The 26,188-nt window shown below is 40.8% G+C and overlaps 2 protein-coding genes across 3 annotated transcripts in view; one reads left to right on the top strand and one right to left on the bottom strand.

The window, feature by feature from the left end:
- ASB4 (ankyrin repeat and SOCS box containing 4) overlaps positions 1–26,188 on the top strand; it is a 273,176-nt gene that overhangs the window by 25,217 nt on the left and 221,771 nt on the right. The gene's annotated exons all lie outside the window — the stretch shown is intronic.
- The window catches only part of PON3 (paraoxonase 3), a 38,147-nt gene that overhangs the window by 4,301 nt on the left and 7,658 nt on the right, over positions 1–26,188 (bottom strand). Inside the window, exons 3-6 of the mRNA XM_086397783.1 lie at positions 22,994–23,049; positions 16,921–17,086; positions 13,234–13,360; positions 1,339–1,539 (exon numbers count right to left, since the gene is read on the bottom strand). Of these exons, the coding sequence (XP_086253909.1) occupies positions 1,339–1,539; positions 13,234–13,360; positions 16,921–17,086; positions 22,994–23,049 (550 nt within the window). The remainder of the gene's footprint in view (positions 1–1,338; positions 1,540–13,233; positions 13,361–16,920; positions 17,087–22,993; positions 23,050–26,188) is intronic.

Here is a 26,188-nt window from a genome sequence, read left to right as displayed (position 1 = left end):
GTTTAATACTTTTGAAGTACTTTAATAAGCTTTGAATATGAAATTTGACGAAAGGCAATGGAATTGGTGTTTCCAAATGACATACTGGCTCAGTCTTATTAGTTAACAGAGTCACACTTTATTCTTTAAATCAAATGGAGGTAAGTGGATCTCTTGTAAGGCCAATAGATTCGCTACTTCTAGTGCTTGAAACTAGTGCTTGAAAAGATGTAACAGATGATCATGAAACTCAGTCACAATCATTTTTTAAAAAGAGGGAGAATACTTAGAATTGTTTTCCACAGGGATCATCTCTACTTACTATCTTACCATTACATTTAATATTCATGGTACTCTTCTTTTTAAATAACGTTCCATTTTAAAACACTTTAAAAGAATGTTTCTCATAAAATTTTATACTGCATAAAATAGCATTTTCTCATAGAAAAGTCTGCTGTAGTATGAAAGGAAGTCTGCCACTTATACAATCACAGTGCCCAGTCTAAGTTGGGCCTCCCTCTCTAATAAGAACTTTTGGGTAATGGAACTTAGTATAAGTTAACTTAGCTAAAGTCCTTCTGGCCTCTTAAAGAATAGAGGTATTGTGCATTTATTCTCCTTTTTAGTCACACAAGAATTTGGAACAAACTATGCCTGCCTGCCTATGTCCCTGCCCAGGCTCTTTTTGCTACCACCTGTCCCGGGTGTCCAGGAGTCCACCAGTATCTGGGCCAGGGGGTAGGGCAGAGCAGTCCTAGTCACTGCCCTGACAGGCTGGGGCAGGCTGGGTGTGCCTCCCATCCCAGCCAGCCTCCTGTCTCACCTAGCCTCCCATGGCCAGAAAGACGGGGCCCTTGAAATTTAAAAAATTAAGATAATAATATTAACAATGATAAAAAGAATGCTGGGCCACAGAGACTTGTCCTCTCCTGGAGCCCAAGACCCACCTGGCCTTGTGGCCATGCTGGATACTCACCCTGGGACCAGGCACCCATCACCCCACAACCCATGGCCCCAGACCTCTGTAATTTTATATAGAGTTTGAGCTGAAGCTTCATATATTTAATTCATTTTGTTAAACAAGAAAACATATATCCTTTTCCCTCTATTAAAAAAAAAAAAGAATTTGAAACAAGGACCTCATATCCATGAGTCCAGATCCTTCATTTTATTGGGGGAGCCTTATGTGCACAAGGGCAGTGGTGGCTTAAGATCACACATTGAGTGTGACCCCTCACCACACTGGATCCCCGCACACATGTATTGAGTACTTAAGCCTCAAGAAGTAACCACTTCTTCAGGGATGGAGTCCACAAGAACATCAAGGGTAAATGGTTGAAAATTCATAAAAGAGCTTACTTCTTGTCTAGTGAGATTGTAATTCCATTGGCAGAACTAAATCCTCTGGCCACCACTTTAACCTCTTTTGGGCTGTAGAAGAGCACCTGAGTCCAGCGAAGATCCATGAACCACTCTAATAGCACCAAGAAGAAGTTGGTAAAATAGTGGTCTCTGGTGGCATAGAACTGTTCTGGTCCGAGAACCACAATATCATTCACACTAAAATGAAAAAAAAAAAAGAGAGAGAGGGAAAACCAACAAACCATGGACTAATTAAAATCATGAAATCTCAAAGACCAATAATTCATCAGCTTGAAGAATTGTACAAGAACTAGTCTGGATTAAAGAATTCCACAAATAGCGCATGACTTTTCATTGCCCTGATGGGTTTTCTTTTAGCCACTTGTTGTTGTCTCACTCATGACCACCACAGATAACTACTATTTACATTCACAAGTTAACAGAGTTAGATTTGGAGTTTATCTGTAAACTTATCTGTTTTTGCTGACTCCTATGGAAGGGTGGCCGCGACGGGCGCGCTAAAGCGCAGGCGGCCACAACGGGCGCACTAAAGCGTGGCCAAGAGGAGCCACCCCACATCCGAGATCAGGGGCAGAAGCCGGGAGGACCCCATGCCTGAAGGGCAGCAGCCAAGAGGAGTTACCCCACGTCCAAGGTCAGGGGCGGCGATGAGAGGAGTTACCTTGCGTCGGAGGTCAGGGGCGGCAGCCGGAAGGAGATATCCCAGCCCCAAGCCCGAGGCCAGGGGCGGCGGCCGGGAGGAGCAACTGCATGCCTGAGGCCAGGGGCGGTGGCTGGGAGGACCAACCCCAGGTCCAAGGAGCCCTGGCTGCGTGGGTGCAGGAGGGCCTAGAGGAGCTATCCCACATTGAAGGTCAGGAAGGGCGGCGGTGAGGAGATAACCCTCATCCAAGGTAAGGAGCAATGGCTGTGCTTTGCTGCAGCAGCCGTGAAGAGATACCCCACACCCAAGTTAAGAGAAACCCAACTAAGATGGTAGGTATTGCAAGAGGGCATCAGAGGGCAGACACACTGAAACCATACTCACAGAAAACTACTCAATCTAATCCCACTAGGACCACAGCCTTGTCTAACTCAGTGAAACTAAGCCATGCCCGTGGGGCAACCCAACATGGGCGGGTCATGGTGGAGAGATCTGACAGAATGTGGTCCACTGGAGAAGGGAATGGCAAACCACTTCAGTATTCTTGCCTTGAAAACCCCATGAACAGTATGAAAAGGCAAAATGATAGGATACTGAAAGAGAAACTCCCCAGGTCAGTAGGTGCCCAATATGCTACTGGAGATCAGTGGAGAAATAACTCCAGAAAGAATGAAGGGATGGAGCCAAAGCAAAAAGAATACCCAGCTGTGGATGTGACTGGTGATAGAAGCAAGGTCCAATGCTGTAAAGAGCAATATTGCATAGGAACCTGGAATGTCAGGTCCATGAATCAAGGCAAATTGGAAGTGGTCAAACAGGAGATGGCAAGAGTGAATGTCGACATTCTAGGAATCAGCGAACTGAAATGGACTGGAATGGGTGAATTTAACTCAGATGACCATTATATCTACTACTGTGGGCAGGAATCCCTCAGAAGAAATGGAGTGGCCATCATGATCAACAAAAGAGTCCAAAATGCAGTAGTTGGATGCAATCTCAAAAACGACAGAATGATCTCTGTTCATTTCCAAGGCAAACCATTCAATATCACAGTAATCCAAATCTGTGCCCCAACCAGTAACTCAGAAGAAGCTGAAGTGGAACGGTTCTATGAAGACCTACAAGGTGTTTTAGAACTAACACCCAAAAAAGATGTCCTTTTCATAATAGGGGACTGGAATGCATAAGTAGGAAGTCAAGAAACACCTGGAGTAACAGGCAAATTTGGCCTTGGAATATGGAATGAAGCAGGGCAAAGACTAATAGAGTTTTGCCAAGAAAATGCACTGGTCATAACAAACACCCTCTTCCAACAACACAAGAGATGACTCTACACATGGACATCACCAGATGGTCAACACTGAAATCAGATTGATTATATTCTTTGCAGCCAAAGATGGAGAAGCTCTATACAGTCAGCAAAAACAAGACCAGGAGCTGACTGTGGCTCAGGCCATGAACTCCTTATTGCCAAATTCAGACGTAAATTGAAGAAAGTAGGAAAAACCACTAGACCATTCAGGTATGACCTCAGTCAAATCCCTTATGATTATCCAGTGGAAGTGAGAAATAGATTTAAGGGCCTAGATCTGATAGATAGAGTGCCTGATGAACTATGGAATGAGGTTCATGACATTGTACAGGAGACAGGGATCAAGACCATCCCCATGGAAAAGAAATGCAAAAAAGCAAAATGGCTGTCTGGGGAGGCCTTACAAATAGCTGTGAAAAGAAGAGAAGTGAAAAGCAAAGAATAGGAAAGATATAAACATCTGAATGCAGAGTTCCAAAGAATAGCAAGAAGAGATAAGAAAGCCTTCTTCAGCAATCAATGCAAAGAAATAGAGGAAAACAACAGAATGGGAAAAACTAGGGATCTCTTCAAAAATCAGAGATACCGAAGGAACATTTCATGCAAAGATGGGCTCGATAAAGGACAGAAATGGTATGGACCTAACAGAAGCAGAAGATATTAAGAAGAGATGGCAAGAATACACAGAAGAACTGTACAAAAAAGATCTTCACGACCCAGATAATCACGATGGTGTGATCACTCACCTAGATCCAGACATCCTGGAATGTGAAGTCAAGTGGGCCTTAGAAAGCATCACTACGAACAAAGCTAGTGGAGGTGATGGAATTCCAGTTGAGCTATTCCAAATCCTGAAAGATGATGCTGTGAAAGTGCTGCACTCAATATGCCAGCAAATTTGGAAAACTCAGCAGTGGCCACAGGACTGGAAAAGGTCAGTTTTCATTCCAATCCCAAAGAAAGGCAATGCCAAAGAATGCTCAAACTACTGCACAATTGCACTCATCTCACATGCTAGTAAAGTAATGCTCAAAATTCTCCAAGCCAGGCTTCAGCAATATGTGAACCGTGAGCTTCCAGATGTTCAAGCTGGTTTTAGAAAAGGCAGAGGAACCAGAGATCAAATTGCCAACATCTGCTGGATCATGGAAAAAGCAAGAGAGTTCCAGAAAAGCATCTATTTCTGCTTTATTGACTATGCCAAAGCCTTTGACTGTGTGGATCACAATAAACTGTGGAAAATTCTGAAAGAGATGGGAATACCAGACCACCTGATCTGCCTCTTGAGAAATTTGTATGCAGGTCAGGAAGCAACAGTTAGAACTGGACATGGAACAACAGACTGCTTCCAAATAGGAAAAGGAGTTCGTCAAGGCTGTATATTGTCACCCTGCTTATTTAACTTATATGCAGAGTACATCATGAGAAACGCTGGACTGGAAGAAGCACAAGCTGGAATCAAGATTGCCAGGAGAAATATCAATAACCTCAGATATGCAGATGACACCACCCTTATGGCAGAAAGTGAGGAGGAACTAAAGAGCCTCTTGATGAAAGTAAAAGTGGAGAGTGAAAAAGTTGGCTTAAAGCTCAACATTCAGAAAATGAAGATTATGGCATCCGGTCCCATCACTTCATGGGAAATAGATGGAGAAACAGTGGAAACAGTGTCAGATTTTATTTTTCTGGGCTCCAAAATCACTACAGATGGTGACTGCAGCCATTAAATTAAAAGACGCTTACTCCTTGGAAGGAAAGTTATGACCAACCTAGATAGCATATTCAAAAGCAGAGACATTACTTTGCCAACAAAGGTCCATCTAGTCAAGGCTATGGTTTTTCCTGTGGTCATGTATGGATGTGAGAGTTGGACTGTGAAGAAGGCTAAACGCTGAAGAATTGATTCTTTTGAACTGTGGTTTTGGAGAAGACTCTTGAGAGTCCCTTGGACTGCAAGGAGATCCAACCAGTCCATTCTGAAGGAGATCAGCCCTGGGATTTCTTTGGAAGGAATGATGCTAAAGCTGAAAGTCCAGTACTTTGTCCACCTCATGCAAAGAGTTGACTCATTGGAAAAGACTTGATGCTGGGAGGGATTGGAGTCAAGAGGAGAAGGGGATGGCAGAGGATGAGATGGCTGGATGGCATCACTGACTCGATGGACGTGAGTCTGTGTGAACTCCGGGAGTTGGTTATGGACAGGGAGGCCTGGCATGCTGTGATTCATGGGCAGCAAAGAGTCGGACGTGACTGAGTGAGTGATCTGATCTGATCTGATGGAAGGGAAGGGACTTCCCGGGTGGATCACAGTCCTTTCCCTTCCATAGGAGTCAGCAAAAACAGATAAGTTTACAGATAAACCCCAAATCTAAATCTGTTAGCTTGTGAATGTTAATAGTAGTTATCTGTGGTGGTCATAGTGCAGTTCTGGTTCTCTTCTTTCTTGAATTAGGCTTCTCCATGCCCTTGGAGTTAGGCACAGCCATGTGACTTGCTCTGGCCAATGAAAATGAAATGATATATTAGCTTCTGAGATGGGAGTCTTTGAGAGCCAGAATGCTTCCCTCACTCTCCCACAGTAACCAGCAACTTTTCTGATAAAGTGTGGTCCTCTCTTAGGGTTCTACATGCGGACACCATACAACTGACTTCCTGAATCTACAGTGGACATAGCATGAGTGAGAAAACGAAACAACTTTATGGTTTGAGCTGTGAAAGAGTTAGGGGTTTTCTTTTCTATTATTGTACCAAGACCCAAAGCAGTCTGACCTTTATAGTTTCTCTGCATAGGTGGGATTATGAGTGTTATTCTTTCTTATTTATGTTCTTCAATACCATTAAAAATTTTAAATGAAGCAAGTCTTACTCTTACAACAAAAGTCAATAAAAACAAAGTCAGTTCCATTTTGGAAAAGAAAAAGAGAGATGACTTGAAAAAAAATGCAAGAAAAACAATGGAACTTTGTGTGTGTGTGTGAAGCTCCTTTATGCAGCAACTTTGTAAAATATACAATATGTCAATAAGTTTAATGTGCCACCCTTTCCCATGGTATACATGATTTTTAAATTTTTTATTTTATATTAGAGTATAGTCAGTTAACAATGATGTTAGTTGCAGGTGTATAACAAAGTGATTCAGTTACACCTATACAAGTTTAGACTTAATTCAGGAAAGAAAAATTTGGATGAATCAGGAGCTACTTTGAGGTTTTGGTGTATAATGATTTTCCCAAGTTTGTTGGGCTACTTCTCTTTTAGGTCTCAGTTTATGCAGTCCTTCTTCCAAGAGGTATTGCCCAACACCATAGATTAAGTTAAACTCCCTCATAATATGTCCTGTAGCACTTTCTGCCACCTCTTGAAATGCCTTGTCATTGTGTTTATCAGGGCATCTCTCAAAGTCCTCAAAGCCCACCTGCTCTGTTCCAGCTGGCACTGCTTCACCCTGCTCTGCATGGGACCTGACATAATTCCACAGTGTACCCTTCTAGTGCCTTGCGCATGTCTGTTATGGGCCTCTTACTCCTACTTCCAGGCTTCCAGATTGTTATCAAAGCACAGGATATCACCAGATTTGCCTGCGTAAGGAGCTATGTGTAGGAATTAACAACCCTTGAAGCAAACCTTTGACTACTGAAAGATGGGGCTGGTGGGTAAATTCCTCTTCCTTTCTTATCTTGACTAGACTGTCTTGAAATGATGCCTGTGTTGCTTGTTGGAGGGCAATCGCATGATTTCAAGTAGTCAGTCACACTTAGCAGTGGCTGGCTGGACAAATATATTTACTATAGACTCTCTTCTGTATTTGTTCAGTTCAGTTTAGTTGCTCAGTCGTGTTTGACTCTTTGCAACCCCATGAACTGTAGCACGCCTGGCCTCCCTGTCCATCACCAACTCCCAGAGTTTACTCAAACTCATGTCCATTGAGTCAGTGATGCCATCCAACCATCTCATCCTCTGTCGTCCCCTTCTCCTCCTGCCTTCAATCTTTCCCAGCATCAGGTCTTTTCCAATAAGTCAGTGACTGGTTGGATCTCCTTGCAGTCCAAGGGACTCTAAGAGTATCTCCAACACAACAGTTCAAAAGCATCAATTATTAAGTGCTCAGCTTTCTTTATAGTACAACTCTCACATCCATAAATGATAACTAGAAAAACCATAGCTTTGACTAGATGGACCTTTGTTGGCAAAGTAATGTCTCTGCTTTTGAATATGCTGTCTAGGTTGGTCATAGCTTTTCTTCCAAGGAGTCAGCGTCTTTTAATTTCATGGCTGCAGTCACCATCTGCAGTAATTTTAGAGGCCCCAAAAATAAAGTCTGTCATTGTTTCCCTATCTATTTGCCATGCAGTGATGGGACCAGATGCCATGATCTTAGTTTTCTGAATGTTGAGTTTTAAGCCAACTTTTTCACTCTCCTCTTTTACTTTTATCAAAAGGCTCTTTAGTTCTTCTTTGCTTTCTGCCATAAGGATGGTGTCATCTGTATATATGAGGTTATTGATATTTCTCCTGGAAATCTTGATTCCAGCTTGTGCTTCCTCCAGCCCAGCGTTTCTTGTGATGTATTCTGCATATAAGTTAAATAAGCCGGGTAACAACATATAGCTTTGACATACTCCTTTCCCTATTTGGAACCAGTCTGTTGTTCCATGTCCAGTTCTAACTGTTGCTTCCTGACCTGCATACAGATTTCTTAGGAGGCAGGTCAGGTGGTCTGGTATTCCCATCTCTTTCAGAATTTCCCACAGTTTATTGTGATCCACACAGTCAAAGGCTTTGGCATAGTCTCTTGTGAATAGTGCTGCTGTAAAAAGGTTACCACAAGCTGGGAGGCTTAAGAACAGAGATTTGTTGTCTCATTTGCTGTCTGTCTTCTTCTAAGGACATCAATTGTATTGGATTAAAGGCAGGCTCTAAAATAGCCTCATCTTAACTAATTACATCTACAAACATCCTATTTCCAAATAAGGTCATGTTTTGATGTATGGGAAGGGGGTTAAAATTTCAACTTATCTTTTTGAAGGGACACAGTTCAACCTATGACACTGCCCTTCCCCTGCCTCAGGTTGGTCTCTGATTTTTGTATCCTGGGGTGGTCCTCCCTAATAAAGGAATTGTGTCTCGAGTTTTCCCTCCAGCTATGCCGAGGAGCTAGTCCCATGAGATGACGTTGTTGCATTTGATCCTCACAATCACCAGGTAGGTAATCAGGCCTGTGAGAAAATCCCCATTTTGCTGAAGAACACTGAAGCACAGGTTAAGGGGTTGGTCCACAGTTTCTCAGTTACCTTGTGGCAGTCCTAGTCCCCACCATGCCTCAGAACCCAACACGACACATCATGGGAGAAGTCAACAACGTTAAGTTCTCTTACTTCCTCCCCTCTGCTTTTGTTGCCCCCTAATTCTGTTTGGAGACATTAAAATATGTCGTTGAGAAAGAGAGCAAAGGAGAGAAGATGAATTTCATTCCTTTGCTTTCCCTACTCGTCTACCTGAGGCGAAGATGTACCTCTACTGTTTTAGAACCAGTCTTTAATGCTGAGTCTGTTTTATAAAAGATACTTTGTAGTTCATTACAGGCTCGGAACAGGCAACCTAGCCCATAAAAAAACTTAGAATTTTTCTCAAAGATGTTCACCACAGTGAGTAACAGCCCAGCTTTGAATTCAGATGGGTCAAGGTTTACACCTAATTCAGCCACTTACAAGTTATATAACTTGGGGAAGTAACTTGGCCCTAAACTGCTCTAAGTGTGTTTACTATTGCTGTTACTAAAGGCAGTTGTGAGAAGAGGTGGATCAGGTATTTTGGCACAATGCCTGGCACATAGTCAACATTTGATAAGTGTGAATTTGTATATGTGCCTCCAGGCCTTCCCCCCCACCCCCCCCTTCAAATTCTACTTTAAAGCTTTGATTGAACAAAGGAATGGTCCTTCTGGAGGCTGGTTATAACACCCAGTGGGTGTGGCTTTCAGATTACAACCTACAAGGACAACTAGAGGGTGTGGGTGTTTAAAGAGTCCAATAGCAGGTACTGCACTGCTGTGTTACCAAAGATGGAATTAGAGTTTGGGAATCTAAATGAGCACCTTTATAGGATTAAAATGCTTTCCAAAAGTTAGAGATATTCAGTACTAAACACAGCAATTTCTAGTGAGGTGCAGGGCAGTGTCACCATGGGAACCTTTAGAAAGGTTTAGGAGAAAAAAAAAAACAAAACACTTCAAAACAAAAGTTTAAGATAGCCTGCTCTTTAGAGAAGAGCTAACACTTATCCTACTCAAAAATCTTCCAGAAAATTGCAAAGGAAAGTAAACTTCCAAACTCATTCTATGAGGCCACCATCACCCTAATACCAAAACCTGAAAAAGATGCCACAAAAAAAGAAAACTACAGGCCAATATCACTGATGAACATAGATGCAAAAATCCTTAACAAAATTCTAGCAAACAGAATCCAACAACATATTAAAAAGATCATACATCATGACCAATTGGGCTCTATCCCAGGGATGCAAGGATTCTTCAATATCTGCAAATCAATCAATGTAATATACCACATTAACATATTGAAAAATAAAAACCATATGATTATCTCAATAGATGCAGAGAAAGCCTTTGACAAAATTCAGCATCCATTTATGATAAAAACTCTCCAGAAGCCAGGAATAGAAGGAACATACCTCAACATAATAAAAGCTATATATGACAAACCTGCAGCAAAAATTATCAATAGTGAAAAATTGAAACCATTTCCCCTAAAGTCAGGAACAAGACAAGTGTACCCCCACTCTCACCACTACTATTCAACATAGTTTTGGAAGTTTTTGCCACAGCAATCAGAGCAGGAAAAGATATAAAAGGAATCCAGATTGGAAAAGAAGAAGTAAAACTCTCACTGTTTGCAGATGATATGATCCTATACATAGAAAACCTTAAAGACTCCACCAGAAAATTACTAGAGCTAATTAATGAATATAGTAAAGTTGCAGGATATAAAATCAACACAGAGAAATCCTTTGCATTCCTATACACTAACAATGAGAAAACATAAAGAGAAATTAAGGAAACAATTCCATTCACCACTGCAATGAAAATAATAAAATACTTATGAATATATCTACCTAAAGAAACTAAAGACCTATATATAGAAAACTATAAAACACTGGTGAAAGAAATCAAAGAGGACACTAATAGATGGAGAAATATACCCCGTTCATGTATCGGAAGAATAAATATAGTGAAAATGAGTATACTACCCAAAGCAATCTATAGATTCAATGCAATCCCTATCAAGCTACCAATGGTATTTTTCACAGAACTAGAATAAAGAATTTCACAATTTGTATGGAAATACAAAAAACCTCGAATAGCCAAAGCAATCTTGAGAAAGAAGAATGGAACTGGAGGAATAAACCTACCTGACTTCAGGCTCTACTACAAAGCCACAGTCATCAAGACAGTATGGTACTGGCACAAAGACAGAAATATAGATCAATAGAACAAAATAGAAAGCCCAGAGATGAATCCATGCACGTATGGACACCTTATCTTTGACAAAGGAGGCAATCTTTTTAACAAGTGGTGCTGGGAAAACTGGTCAATGACTTGTAAAAAAATGAAATTAGAACACTTTCTGATGCCATAGACAAAAATAAACTCAAAATGGATTAAAGATCTAAATGTAAGGCCAGAAACTATAAAACTCCTAGAAGAAAACATAGGCAAAACACTCTCCAACATAAATCACAGCAGGATCCTCTATGATCCACCTCCCAGAATATTGGAAATAAAAGCAAAAATAAACAAATGGGACCTAATTGAAATTAAAAGCTTCTGCACAACAAAGGAAACTATAAGCAAGGTGAAAAGACAGCCTTCAGAATGGGAGAAAATAATAGCAAACAAAGCAACTGACAAAGAATTAATCTCAAAAATATACAAGCAACTCCTGCAGCTCAATTCCAGAAAAATAAATGACCCAATCAAAAAATGGGCCAAAGAACTAAACATTTCTCCAAAGAAGACATACAGATGGCTAACAAACACATGAAAAGATGCTCAATATCATTCATTATTAGAGAAATGCAAATCAAAACCATAATGAGGTACCATTTCATGCCAGTCAGAATGGCTGCTCTCCAAAAGTTTACAAGCAATAAATGCTGGAGAGGGTGTGGAAAAAAGGGAACCCTCTTACACTGTGGGTGGGACTGTAAACTAGTACAGCCACCATGGAGTACAGTGTGGAGATTCCTTAAAAAACTGGAAATAGAACTGCCATATGTCACCCTGTTTATTTAACTTATATGCAGAGTACATCATGAGAAACGCTGGACTGGAAGAAACACAAGCTGGAATCAAGATTGCCAGGAGAAATATCAATAACCTCAGATATGCAGATGACACCACCCTTATGGCAGAAACTGAAGAGGAACTCAAAAGCCTCTTGATGAAAGTGAAAGTGGAGAGTGAAAAAGTTGGCTTAAAGCTCAACATTCAGAAAACAAAGATCATGGCATCCGGTCCCACTACTTCACGGGAAATAGATGGGGAAACAGTGTCAGACTTTATTTTTCTGGGCTCCAAAATCACTACAGATGGTGACTGCAGCCATGAAATTAAAAGACGCTTACTCCTTGGAAGGAAAGTTATGACCAACCTAGATAGCATATTGAAAAGCAGAGACATTACTTTGCCAACAAAGGTTCGTCTAGTCAAGGCTATGGTTTTTCCTGTGGTCATGTATGGATGTGAGAGTTGGACTGTGAAGAAGGCTGAGCGCCGAAGAATTGATGCTTTTGAACTGTGGTGTTGAAGACTCTTGAGAGTCCCTTGGACTGCAAGGAGATCCAACCAGTCCATTCTGAAGGAGATCAGCCCTGGGATTTCTTTGGAAGGAATGATGCTAAAGCTGAAACTCCAGTTCTTTGGCCACCTCATGCAAAGAGTTGACTCATTGGAAAAGACTCTGATGCTGGGAGAGATTGGGGGCAGGAGGAGAAGGGGGCAACAGAGGAGGAGATGGCTGGATGGCATCACTGATTCGATGGACGTGAGTCTGTGTGAACTCCGGGAGCTGGTGATGGACAGGGAGGCCTGGCATGCTGCGATTCATGGGGTTGCAAAGAGTCGGACATGACTGATTGACTCATCTGATCTGATGACCCAGCAATCCCACTGCTGGGCATACATACCAAGGAAACCAGAATCGAAAGAGACATGTGTACCCCAGTGTTCATCGCAGCACTGTTTATAATAGCCAGGACATGGAAGCAACCTAGATGTCCATCAGCAGACGAATGGATAAGAAAGCTGTGGTACATATACACAACGGAATATTACTCAGCTATTAAAAAGAATACATTTGAATCGGTTCTATTGGGGTGGATGAAACTGGAGCCTATTATACAGAGTGAAGTAAGCCAGAAAGGAAAACACCAATACAGTATACTAACGCATATATATGGAATTTAGAAAGATGGTAATGATAACCTTGTATGAGAGATAGCAAAAGAGACATAGATGTGTAGAACAGTCTTTTGGACTCTTGGGAGAGGGCAAGGGTGGGATGATTTGGGAGAATGGCATTGAAACATGTATATTATCATATGTGAAATGGATCACCAGTCCAGGTTCCATGCATGATACAGGGTGCTTGGGGCTGGTGCACTGGGATGACCCAGAGGGATGGGATGGGGAGGGAGGTGGGAGGGGCATTCAGGATGGGGAATACATGTACACCTGTGGTGGATTCATGTCAATGTATGACAAAACCAATACAATATTGTAAAGTAATTAGCCTCCAAAAAAATAAAAAATAATAAAAATAATAAGACAGCCTGCTGAACTAAGAAAACAAAGCACACAGCAGAGGCGCAAAATAAATAGAAGTGCAAAATAATTCCATACCTTTTGAGAAGTTCGTGTTTTATAGTTTTCAGGTATACCAAAGAACGTTGTTGTTCTTCAAATTTAAATATCTCCACGGTGGAGTCCATGTGGGGATGGTTCACAGCATAAAGATATACAGTTTGGTCTAAATTGGAAAAAAGGCATAATTTCCAAGAAGTTGGCTTCTATTTCAACTATTTTAGACATAGTATAGAATTTGATTATGTCCAAGGATTTTTCTTATACACATCTTGTATCTGATCCCCACAACCCATCTGATGTAAGTCAAACAAATGCCAGAATCCCCCTTTTATTGAAGAAACTGACACTCAGTAGGTTAATGACTTATGAGCAATTTTACCAACACCCAATGGCAAAGTCAAGCCCAGATATTTCTGCAATGCTCCCTTCAACCTCACCTGCACATCCTCTCTAACAGGAAGCCGCAGAGCTACCATGGTGCATAAACATAGATGTGGTTTCCCCAAGTGGCCCTTCAACAAACAGAAGTGGGTACAGGCAAATGAAGCTTTCCTGAGAATTCTTTTCTATGAGAAAAGCCTACATTGCAACACACATTCAAGAGGTATCAGGCCTGAGTAAACATATCAAACACCTCCCAGTTGGAGAATGAACCTCTAACACAAGTCACCCTACCTGAGGTTGCAGAAACGGTATTTATTTGTGAACCCAACGGATGTGAAATGTAAATATGAGTGTAGGAGAAGATAGATTAGCCAGTTCTAGGTTATAACCAGCTTCAGGAATGTTCACCTGTCTGTCCTCATACTGGAATGTGAACTGCTGTGATGTGAACCAGATTAAGGTACTCTGGCTTGTCAGAGTAGTCTTTTCTAACTTACCAGGAGCTCTAAATCAGATGAGCTCCAGAGTTTGAAAAAACCTGGGCCCATGCTTCCACTCAGGACTGGATCTGCATTCATCTCCTCAGTTCCCTTCTTGGGGTTTCCAGTTATGCAGTAGAGCAAGCTGGAAGCTGGAGCTCTGAGATGTGGGGCTTATCCTCAGGGCCCCTGAAACACATGGGCAGCTTTATCTGAATTAAGGAAAAGTGCTCCCTCACAGATGAACCTTTCTTTTGGTCTGACCCAACTCTGTTCCAGGGACTTGACAGGGGACAAGTAGGATTTAGTCCCCACGTCGCCCTTCAACAAGACACTCTTGCTGGTTACAGCATGAAAAATATATGTGCTGCCCTGGCTTTACCCCCTTCTTAAGACCTTTTTTTCATTTAAGAGATGCCTGGTGAGAAGACTTTTGTTCTCTATCTTCTCATGCATGCCAATTTATGTATAATGTTTTGGCCTTGTGAATTAAATACATAATTAAGGGAGGTCACTAACGAATAAAATAAGATGTTAATAATAATACACTCAACTTCTGAAAACCTGATTATATGCCTGAGGATTAATCAGTAAATGGTCCTAGCTTAAAAAAAAAAAAAAAAACCAACAACTTTCACTTCTGAAAGTGATGGGAATCATATGATGAATTATTTTTAGAAGGGAGTGACATGACCACATTTGCACAGAAAATAACTACTTGCTTATAAAATGATTTGAAGTGATATAAGAGGGCAAGTACCATCAGGGGCCACTGCAGAATCTAGGAAAGACATGCTGGGGATCTGGACTGGGATGGTGCAGGAAGGATAGGGAGAGGTGAGTAGCTTGGAGAGTTCTGTGAGGGGTGGATTGGACAGAACATTGTAAATAGTCAACTGAATGGGGCAGGGAGAGCAGAAGAGTCAAGGTTGGGCCCAGTGTTTTATTTTGAGGAATAAATTATATATGAAAGTACTTTATGAACTGAAGAACAATATAAAACTGTTAGGTACAATTATCTTTTAAAGAAGAGCTTGCTAAGCAAATACACATCATATATTATTATAGATTTCAGGGGGAATATTTAACTTAGTAAAAGACCCTGATGCACAGGAAGATTGAAGGCAAGAGGAGAAGTGGACGACAGAGGATGAGGTGGTTGGATGGCATCACTGACTCAATAGACATGAGTTTGAGCAAGCTCCAGGAGATGGTAAAGAACAGGGAAGCCTGGTATGCTGCAGTCGATGGGGTCACAAAGAGTTGGACATGACTGAGTGACTGAACAATAACAAAAATAGCTTTGAGCTATTTAAAACGTACCCACTTATTTAAAAATTAGCAAGTATCTATTGGTTCAGATGAAAGGAATGAAACAGATCAATTGGATAAGTGGACTGAGATAATTATTAATAATTTTTTTGCTCACTGAAATTACTCTAGCAAATTTATATTTAACAATGCATTGTAACTCCAGTATGTAATTGGAAAAATTAAAACACCATTCATTCAAAAATTTTGATTTGCAACACTTTCATTTCTCCTCCTTTTCATGTCATTACTACTAGAGAGGTTTCATTCTTCTGTAGACACACAAATATTTAAAAATTGTTAGTCTGGACTTATACACTATAAAGAAAAATAATATTTTAAAGCATATATATATAGTGTATTCATAATTATGCTCAGTTTTCTGTGACAGCTTTTTTGAGATATAATTCACTTGCCATTAAACTCACACTTTGAAAATGTACAGTTTAGTGTTTTTAATGTATTCACAGAGTTGTCTAGCCATAGCCACTATCTAGTTCCAGAATATTTTCATCACTCCCCCAAAGAAACCCCATATCCATTGGCTGTCACACCCCATTCCCCACTCTCCTGAGTCCCTGCCAACCATGAATCTACTTTTTGTCTCTATAAATGTACCTGTTCTGGACATTTAATATAAGTGGAATCATACAGCATGTGGCATTTAGTGACTGAGTTCTTTCACTTAGGGTAATGCTTACGGTGTTCATCAGTACTTCATTTATTTTTATTGCCAAATAATATTCCATCTCACTTCCTTGGTGGTGTTTTTTTCTTTATTTAGTTCATCTTAATAGAAGTGTATGACCTGGTATTTTATTATTTTTTAATAAACTTTTTACTTTTTCTTAGAGCATAGCCAATTAACAATGTTGTGATAGTTTAAAGTGAACAGCAAATGGACTCAGCCACACACATACATGTATCCATTATCCACCAAACTCTGTCCCATCCAGGCTGCCACACAACCTTGAGCAGAGTTACCCGTGGTATACTGGTTGTATCTTCTGAAGATTTTACTTTTGATCATGTCTAATTCATCCATTGTTTTCTTTTATGTTGTTTTATAATGTCACATCTTTGCTTTCACTTTTCACTTTCATGCATTGGAGAAGGAAATGGCAACCCACTCCAGTGTTCTTGCCTGGAGAATCCCAGGGACCGGGGAGCCTAGTGGGCTGCGGTCTGTGGGGTCACACAGAGTCGGACACGACTGAAGAGACTTAGCAGCAGCAGCAGCAGCATGATGTCACATGATTATTTTCAAAGGGTCTTTAATTTATATGTTAGATTTCTGAGAACAACATTCAGACTGGTTTTGATGGTGAGATGAAAAGGGAATAGGAGAAAGAGAGTTTGACCACAATCTAATCTTCCCCTCTTTCATGCAATTAAAAAAGTGTTTTGATATACATTTATTATCTCACAAATATATACCTTTATGGTAAAATAGCATCTTCCCTCCTTTGACATACATGCTGGGTAGTTTGAGGATGAGTGGTTTGGTATTTCCCTCATTTCCCCTTATTCTTAAGCATTCAGGTTTTACCTTTGTCAATGAAAGTACTCATTCCATGTGGATTAAAGGATGCTTTGTCAAAACCATCACTGATGTTTAATTCCTGGACCCTAGGGTTTTGCTCATTTAAATCCATCAAGAAGATTCGTCCTGGCTCATCTGGTGCAAGGTCTGGCATGCCTGGATATTTTAATCCCTTTAAGAAACAGAAACAAAAATGTTCAAAGCTCTAAATTTCTTTTATAGATTTCTGGGATTTTTTTACACTGTCAGGTGTTGCCATTATCTGATTTGAAGGATTACCAGTGTCATCCAAGCCATTGGGAATGGGAATATGGGAAGAACCTATCTTCAGTTTTTAATATATAGAGAGAGGAGGTTAAGCCAAAGAGCATAATATAAGAGACTAAGCTGAATAACTTTGTTTGAGTCCCTTAACCTGCCTAAGCTACAGGTTACTTATTTATAAAATGTGGAAGTTAAAATATTTAATTACTGAGGTTCTTTCTAGTCCTAGGGTGTATGGTTTCATTGCACTGCTCCCACCCTCAGTTCAGTTCAGTTCAGTTGCTCAGTCGTGTCCGACTCTTTGTGACCCCATGAACTGCAGCACGCCAGGCCTGCCTGTCCATCACCAACTCCCGGAGTCCACCCAAATCCATGTCCATCGAGTTGGTGGTGCCATCCAACCATCTCATCCTCTGTCGTCCCCTTCTCCTCCTGCCCTCAATCTTTCCCAGCATCAGGGTCTTTTCAAATGAGTCAGCTCTTTGCATCAGGTGGCCATGAAACTGGTTCTCCTATTAATTCTTAGCTGATCCTACTCTTTGCCATTATATAATATAACAATGTAGGGTGAGAGCATTGTTACACCCTGCATTGTTATATTATGTAATGACAAAGGTAGGATTAGTTAAGAATTAATAGGAGAACCAGTTTCATTGAGTTGACTATTTCTGACCTGTTTGGTTCCTACAGATTGGTCCAAAGATTTGAATGTGAATCCTTTTCTCCAAATACTGTAAAACGTTCATTCCAGTAACTTGTACAGTGGCTGTTTCTACTGGAAGGACCAGGTATTTATCAACCAATAATAGGTGTCCTGAATGTACTGGACCTTTGCTGCATCCAAGGTCACTGTGTCAAAACTTAGGATTGGTTTATTCTATACTAATTATAAAACTCAGCCTACTTCCTCCTTGTATCCTTCCTCTATCACTCTGATGTATGTAAACATCAACAACCTTGTATATTTTCTTGTACACTCATGTCTACTTATACCCAGTTTAAATTCTTTCCTTCTTTCTCTTTCTTTCTACTCTAACTTCTCCCTTGCACTCTCTCTCCCCTTCCTCCCTCCCTCTCTTACACACACACACACACACACACACACACACACACACACACACTCATACTATTCTTGGCCTTTCCATTGCTTCACCCCTGATCTCTGGGAGAGTAGGTCTTCAGTTCCAAATTTGTTGTTGTTGAGTCACTCAGTTGTGTCCAACTCTGTGACCCCATGGACTACAGCAAATAACTCTGCCTATATCTTCAAACTTTTCTTAGAATAGTCCTTCTATGCTTAAGTCTTATGAGAAACCTGGCTTTCCTCAGATAATACCAGCCACTGAAGCCCATCGGTGGAAGGGCTATTCCCTCTATCATTCATCCTCCTTAAGTGACCACACCTAGAGGACAGATCAGCATGCCCCTGTTGTTGTTGTTCAGTTGCTAAGTCATGTCTGACTCTTTGCAACCCCATGGCTGCAGCAGGCCTGGCTTCCCTGTCCTTTGCTATCTCCAGGACTTTGCTCAAACTCTTGTCCATTGAGTCGATGATGTCATATAATCATCTCATCTTCTGTCATGCCCTTCTCCTGCCCTTAATCTTTCCCAGCATCAGGGTCTTTTCCGCTGAGTCAGCTCTTCTCAGCAGGTGGCCAAAGTATTGGAGCTTCAGCTCAGCATCAGTTCTTTCAATGAACATTCAGGGTTGATTTCCTTTAGGATTGACTGGTTTGATCTCCTTGCAGTCCAAGGGACTCTCAAGAGTCTTCTCTAGCACCACAGTTTAAAAGCATCAATTCTTTGGTGCTCAGCCTTCTTTATGGTCCAACTCTCACATCCATACATGACTACTGGAAAAACCATAGCTTTGACTATGCACACCTTTGTTGGCAAAGTGATGTCTCTGCTTTTTAATACACTGTCTAGGTTTGTCAGATTTTCTTCCAAAGAGTAAGTGTCTTTTAACAGCCCTGAGCTATGCACTTCTGCTTCCAGACCTCGAATCTTGCCATCATCAGTTAAGAACCTGTCTTCTAAGAAAGACTCACTCTTTGCTCACTGCTTCCTTATCAAATTCTCTATCAAATCTCTTTGCCCTGTTCTAACTTTTATATAGGGCTCTTGTAAAATCCCATGGACGGAGGAGCCTGGTAGACTGCAGTCCATGGGGTCTCTAATATTTGGACATGACTGAGAGACTTCAGTTTCACTTTTCACTTTCATGCATTGGAGAAGAAAATGGCAACCCACTCCAGTGTTCTTGCCTGGAGAATCCCAGGAATGGGGGAGCCTGGTGGGCTGCTGTATATGGGGTCACACAGAGTCAGACATGACTGAAACGACTTAGCAGCAGCAGCAGCAGCAGTCTAAAATCAGGTTGAAAAACACTACGAAGTTATCATCTCAACTTCAACCAGACATTTAATATTCTTTATCAATATTTGTGTTTATTCTAATATGTAAACTACTGTGTATCTCTAAGTATCTCTTCTGGATTTATAGACCACACCATCTTTCTGTATTCTCAGTGGATGACTTTACCTCCTTTTTCACTGAAAAAAAATCCATGCCATTCAACATGAATTTCCTCATTCCCTTTTTTCTACCTCAGTTTATTCTTCAGTTTTATCCATTCTCATCCTTTCTCTCTCTTTTCTAAGGAAAGAATATCCTTCTGTTCTTAGTTAATTCCCTGATCTCTGGGGTCTGTCTTTAGAATTCACCACTCATTCGTCACCAATGTCCCCTTCTTTTACCTGAAAAATTGCTCATTTCTCTTTCCCTGAAATAAATATTTTCCAACTTTACTACTTCAAACAGGCATTTTTCTCACCTTCCTTCACTGTCAAATTTTTTAGAAACATCACTTGACCTTGTTGCCTTGGTTTGAATTGCTCCAACTGTTAATTCTCTGGAATCCATATTCTACTGGTTTGTAGAAATACCTCTAGAAAGATCATATCAACGGCCTCCAAAATGTCTTACTTAATAATCCTTCCATATCTCCTTGTCTGTATCTCTTGGCATTTGACACTATGGTAGAACTTTTATTTCTTATCAAAAAATCAAAAGTAGAATTTCCACATAGAATTACTGCTTCTTTTCCTGCCCTTCCCTCCCTCTGTCCTCATCCATCCCTCCCTTCTCATTCTGCACTCTTCCCTTGCAGAGCTCATTCATAAGGTTTCAGGTATTTCTTCTACATTAGTAATTATCAAATATGCACATTTTCCTGGAACCTCTCTATGGAGCCCTAGCTTGCATCCCAACTTCTTCCTAAAGGCAGTTCAAAATCAAATGATCAAAATCAAAATCATCTCTCCTCAAATACTTGCTCTCATTTGTATCTATTCTCTGTTAAGGGAATCACTGCTCTCCCCAATATCAGGCCATACAATTGAGACTCCAAATCTCTTTCCTTCATAGTCAATTTGTCACTAAGTCCAGTGGCACAAATAGTGGTGACATTCAGGGAAAGATGTCAGAGACACCCAGTTCTTCCCATTTTCACTTGAGGTAAATCTTCTCTTTTCACATAAGGAAAATTAAGCCCCGAGAAGTGAAATGCCTAATCACTCAGATCAGTAGTTGTACAGTGATGTACAACTTTTCCCCACACCATTAAGAAAGGTTTAACAGTAGATAATATTATATCGCTCAAGAAAGAACCCCACAGCAAGTACCGTGGGAGCTTGGAGGAATGTGAGGGCACTGCCAACTGGTAGAAGGATCAGGTGCTCTGGAAATGGAAATGATCTGATTGGGAAATAAGGGTGGAGCACGGCCAAAAAACAGTAAGTGTCACGATGAATGAAACTCTTTGCATATGCTTGGTTTTCTGTTTAAAGCAGTTGGTAAGAATTTTGGCATGGATTGCAATTATTTTGATACCATTCACCCCTGAAAATGGCAAAAATGACCTGGGTGTGCAGGCATCTTATTTCCACCAACAGACTACAGGTACGTGTGGACAAGCATTGAACTTCTCCACTGCCCTCATTCACCAGCACACACATTCAGTAAGCAGCCAAACACCTATGTATGCCAGACACTGTGGCAGGTGCAGCATGGCAACCTGCTGACAACCAACAGACACTCCAAGTCCTGTCTCAGAAGGACTGAAATCCAGGGAGGCAGCACCAAGCAAGCCCATCACATAGGGGGAGGCATCTAAGACACTACCCACAGGGAAACTATGGGGGCACAGAAGAGCCACCTTGCCCAGAAACAGAGTGTTAGGGATATTCCTGAGGAATTAAAGTTCCACTACAGTGAGCCCTCATAGGGAACAAGGAGTTAGATGGCAACATGTGAGGAAGGGAGTAATCTTGCTGGCAAAAAAACCTTACCTTCAAGTCCCAAGGTAAGGAAGCAAATAGCCTGCTTGGCACCTCTAAATAGACTAAAAATATCTATCACAAAGAATTACTCCCTAAATCAGCAGCTTCCAAACATGTTCTAGGATGGCAGGAAAGGGCAGTAGGAGGTGACCAAGAAGAACAAGGACTTGAATTTATTGCAGTACAGCAAGATTAAAAATAAGCAAAGAACATTATCCTTATCCTATAAGAATGAGTTGTTTGTTATTTTGCAAAAAAAGCTAACGTTTCTCATAGAATTATTTGTGATGACAATCTCTACTTGCTGAATAACAAGAATTCAGTACGCTTACCTCTAGTGAAAATATTAATAGAAAAGAAACATACAGTAGGAACTACATATCTCCTAGCCATAAAATAATTGTTTTTAAAGGTCTGTTGGGCATCACATTGAAAATCTAAATTGACAGTAGGTAGTTTAAATCAACAAAGAAAAAGCTTTTCTACACAGCTTTCGTTTTTGGAGGAAAACGAAAGACATAAAATCCTTCCCACCCACCTACCCTAACATATAGCACACCAGCAGCAATTTAAAATGCATATTGACTATAGACCCTGACTATACTGAAGAATTTAGAAATTGGGACCATTAAGGAATATTTTATGGGCCCCCCTTTTGGCCAAAAAGACATAGATTTTTAAAATGTGTTATTTGATAATATTTTATTGGCCCAAATGGAATATTTGAACATGCAATTCCAGCAATCAGAATTCACATTGGAAATGTAATTAATATCTAATTTTTTTCAAAATCCTAAGTGCCACTCCAAATTGTAACTGATTTAACTAAGTATATGATAATTTTCAATATTTTTACAATATAACATTTTAATTTGTTGAAGTTCAATCCTTCTCATAGCTTCCTAATCATCCCAAACCTGTGAAGGTGGTACTGGAAATAAAATGCATGTTTTTCCCTACTCCTCTTTGAAAGAGCTTTTCTTTAAATGCTGAGGAACCCAAAATGAAAATGCTCTTGGGAAATGCAAAGAAATGCAAGATGGTTATGAATTGAGTAACGTGGCTAACATTCACTCTGCAAACATTTACTGAGTTCCAAACTCAGGCAGGCATGATGAGATGAATACCGATTAGTAAGAAGATGACTTCCAGAAGCTGAGGCTCAGCCAGTAGGGCAATGATGAGGATGGATAGCCACAGAGAAAATCTGGAGCCTCGTCTACGAAGTGAATGGAATTCAATATACACTTATCAGCACTCCCCTGGGTATATAACTGCCCACCATGGGGTAGGCAAGCCTGGGCACTTCTGTCTTGCCTCAGTTAGCCTCTGGAATCCCATTTTGGTGCTTTTAGTTGACTAGTCTGCACACAAGTGGGACACTTGTGTTGGTGACACTTGAGTTGGTGACACTAATGTTCTATCCATACAGCTGTTGACTTGCGCATCTGAGGAGCATGGGAAATACTCACATTGGAGATGAAAGCCAGCCCACTAGGAAGGATATCAATATCTTCAGAGCCATTTTCTATTAAAAAAAAAAAAAAAGCTGAGGATCAGAAAGATGCATGAATGGTGGCTTAAAAACTAATTTCACACACAGTCAAGACTTTGAACGTCTTTTGGAAACTACCTTAACTTTTTTAGCTATTTACTTGGGAAACAATATTAACTTTCTGGAATCCTACAAGCATGCTGCTCTCCAGGTCTCCAGGAAAACCCAAGCCAGGTTCCTGAAATACTAAATTCTTCTTCTTCTTTTTTTTTTTTAAGAAGTCCATTTTCAGGAGAAAAAAGAAAATAACTATAAAATAAATTCATATTCTAGATTTATTCTTTAAATAAAAACTCCTAGAGCATGTCCTAAGAGATTCAGCTTTACTTGCCACACAAGACAGATCTATAGACCAAGTGATAACATTTGGAAAGCCATCATTGTGAAGGTCACTTAAAGACTTCTCTGCCAAGTATTTCTCTCCTCTAACTTGTTGTTCAGTTCAGTTCAGTCACTCAGTCATGTCCAACTCTTTGCGACCCCATGAACCGCAGCACACCAGGTGTCCTTGTCCATCACCAACTCCCGGAGTCCACCCAAACCCATGTCCATCGAGTCGGTGATGCCATCCAACCATCTCATCCTCTGTCATCCCTTTCTCCTCCTGCCCTCAAACTTGCCCAGCATCAGGGTCTTTTCCAATGAGTCAGCTCTTCGCATCAGGTGGAGAAGTATTGGAGTTTCAGCTTCAACATCAGTCCTTCCAATGAACACCCAGGACTGATCGAATTTAGGATGGACTGGTTGGATCTCCTTGCAGTCCAAGGGACTCTCAAGAGTCTTCTCCAACATCCTCAGTTCAAAAGCATCAATTCTTCGGTGCTCAGCTTTCTTTATAGTCCAACTCTCACATCCATACATGACCACTGGAAAAACCATAGCCTTGACTAGATGGACTTTTGTTGCCAAAGTAATGTCTCTGCTTTTTAATATGCTGTCTAGGTTGGTCATAACTTTCCTTCCAAGGAGTAAGCGTCTTTTAATTTCATGGCTGCAATCACCATCTGCAGTGATTTTGGAGCCCAGAAAAATAAAGTCAGCCACTGTTTCCACTGTTTCCCCATCTATTTGCCATGAAGTGATGGGACTGGATGCCATGATCTTAGTTTTCTGAATGTTGACCTTTAAGCCAACTTTTTCACTCTCCTTTTTCACTTTCATCAAGAGGCTCTTTAGTTCTTCTTCACTTTCTGCCATAATGGTGGTGTCATCTGCATATCTGAGGTTACTGATAACTTGTTGAGGCCTGAAAAATCTATTGTTTTCTAATCATATTGGGAAATTATTAATTGTTCTCTGTTATAAAAGCAACAGATCATACACAACATAAAGCAACTAAACTCCAATTTTAAAAAAGCAATAAATCCTAGGATGAGCTGTTGGAAATAAATGAATTTGGAAGATTTTACTTAGGTCCTTTTCTCACTGAGAGATGGTCATTGGCATTTTTCTATAGAAAGAAACATATAATGAGTAAGTTATGACTGAGAACAGGATAAAAAGGAGATTTGCATGTTTTCTAGCAAAGAGGTAGACCCACATATGATGTGTTCCCAGGCAGGCTGCATTGAGGATGCAAGCAATGGTTATGGAATATGGCAAATGGTAATTTACAAATCTGATTGAAACGATGTACCAAAGCCACATGTACAGAGGGGTCTGAAAGTGTCTCAGATGAGCTGAGACGCCCTAGCTGATCCAAAGGGAATAGAGATGAGCTGCCTCCCCTGAGCCCGGCCAAAGCTACAAACTCATGAGCAAAATAACTACCGTCCTTCTCAGTCACTAAGTTTTGAGGTAGTTTGCTGCACAGCTATAGTAATAGAATGCGTGGGAAAATGGTTGCCTGAGGTAATGGATTCCTAAGGAGAATGGGGGAAAGAAAAGTGGAATAAAGCCAAAAACAATGCAGATTTGAATCAGAGTAATAAACAATAGGCACTGAAAACTGGAGGTTGGAAAAAGATTTAATCCTATTGATTATACTGAAGATGAAAACTAATCCCCAACTAGGAACCTGAAAACTAATCACAGCTTTCCATTTTCTAAGCATTCCAGTTAATCAAGATTTACCAATGTATGGTGTTTTGATGGTCTGAAAGATTTACTGCTTTTTCTACATGGAATAGGGCTTCCCAGGTGGCACCATGGTAAAGGATCGGCCTGCTAGTGCAGGAGACGCAAGAGATGTGAGTTTGATCCCTGTATCAAGAAGATCCCATGGAGCAGGAAATGGCAACCCACTCCTGTATTCTTGCCTGGAGAGTCCCCTGGACAGAAGATCCTGGCGGGCTACAGTCCATGGGATTGCAAAGAGTCAGACATGACTGAGCTTGCATGCCCTGCCCTACATGGAGTAAAATAGACTTGGGGAGAATCCAGCAAATTGAATAAAACAGTTTTAAAAATGATGTTGAATATGGGTGGATTAGTTTTTAAATTTCATTTATTAATGTGTTTTTTTTTTAATTGTCAGGTTTTTTGGTTCACTTTGTCTGTGCTGGGTCTTCACTGCTGCATGGGCTTTTCTCTAGTTGTGGTGAGCGGGAGCTGCTCTCTAGTTGCAGTGCATGGACTTCTCCCTGCTGTGGCTTCTCTGTAGCACAGCATGGGCGCTAGGGCACAGACTCAATGGTTGTGGCACACGGGTTTAATTGCTCTGCAGCATGTGAGATCTTCCCAGATCAGGGATGGAACCCATGTCTCCTGCATTGGCAGGCGGATTCTTTCCCACTGAGCCATCAGGGAATCCCCTGGATGGGTTAGTTTTTGAACAAACCTTTTTCTCTCTCTTTTTTCCTCTAAAAACCATTTTTGGGCTTCCTTTTGCCCTAGTCTCCTTCTGCCTCTATCCTGGCTGGAAATACTCACCAGCCTCTACCCGCACTTGGCTATTTCTCATAGCAGAGCACCAATTTACTCTAGTCCAAAAGTGTCAGCTTCCACCCACATACTCTTAACTCTCCAATCTCTAAATCAAGACCAAAACTTTCTCCCAACTTCCAGACCTCTGTATTTACCTGTATATACATGTATAGTGAAAGTCACTCCGCTGTGTCTGACTATTTGCGACCCCATGGACTTCTCCATGGAATTCTCTAGGCCAGAATAC

This window comes from Bos grunniens, chromosome 4, assembly GCF_055505025.1.
Source record: "Bos grunniens cultivar Pamir isolate PY7600 chromosome 4, Bosgru_T2T1.0, whole genome shotgun sequence".
Taxonomy (NCBI): Eukaryota; Metazoa; Chordata; class Mammalia; order Artiodactyla; family Bovidae; genus Bos; species Bos grunniens.
The sequence above is the reverse complement of the archived record's forward strand: the minus strand, read 5'-3'. Positions and strand labels throughout refer to the sequence as shown.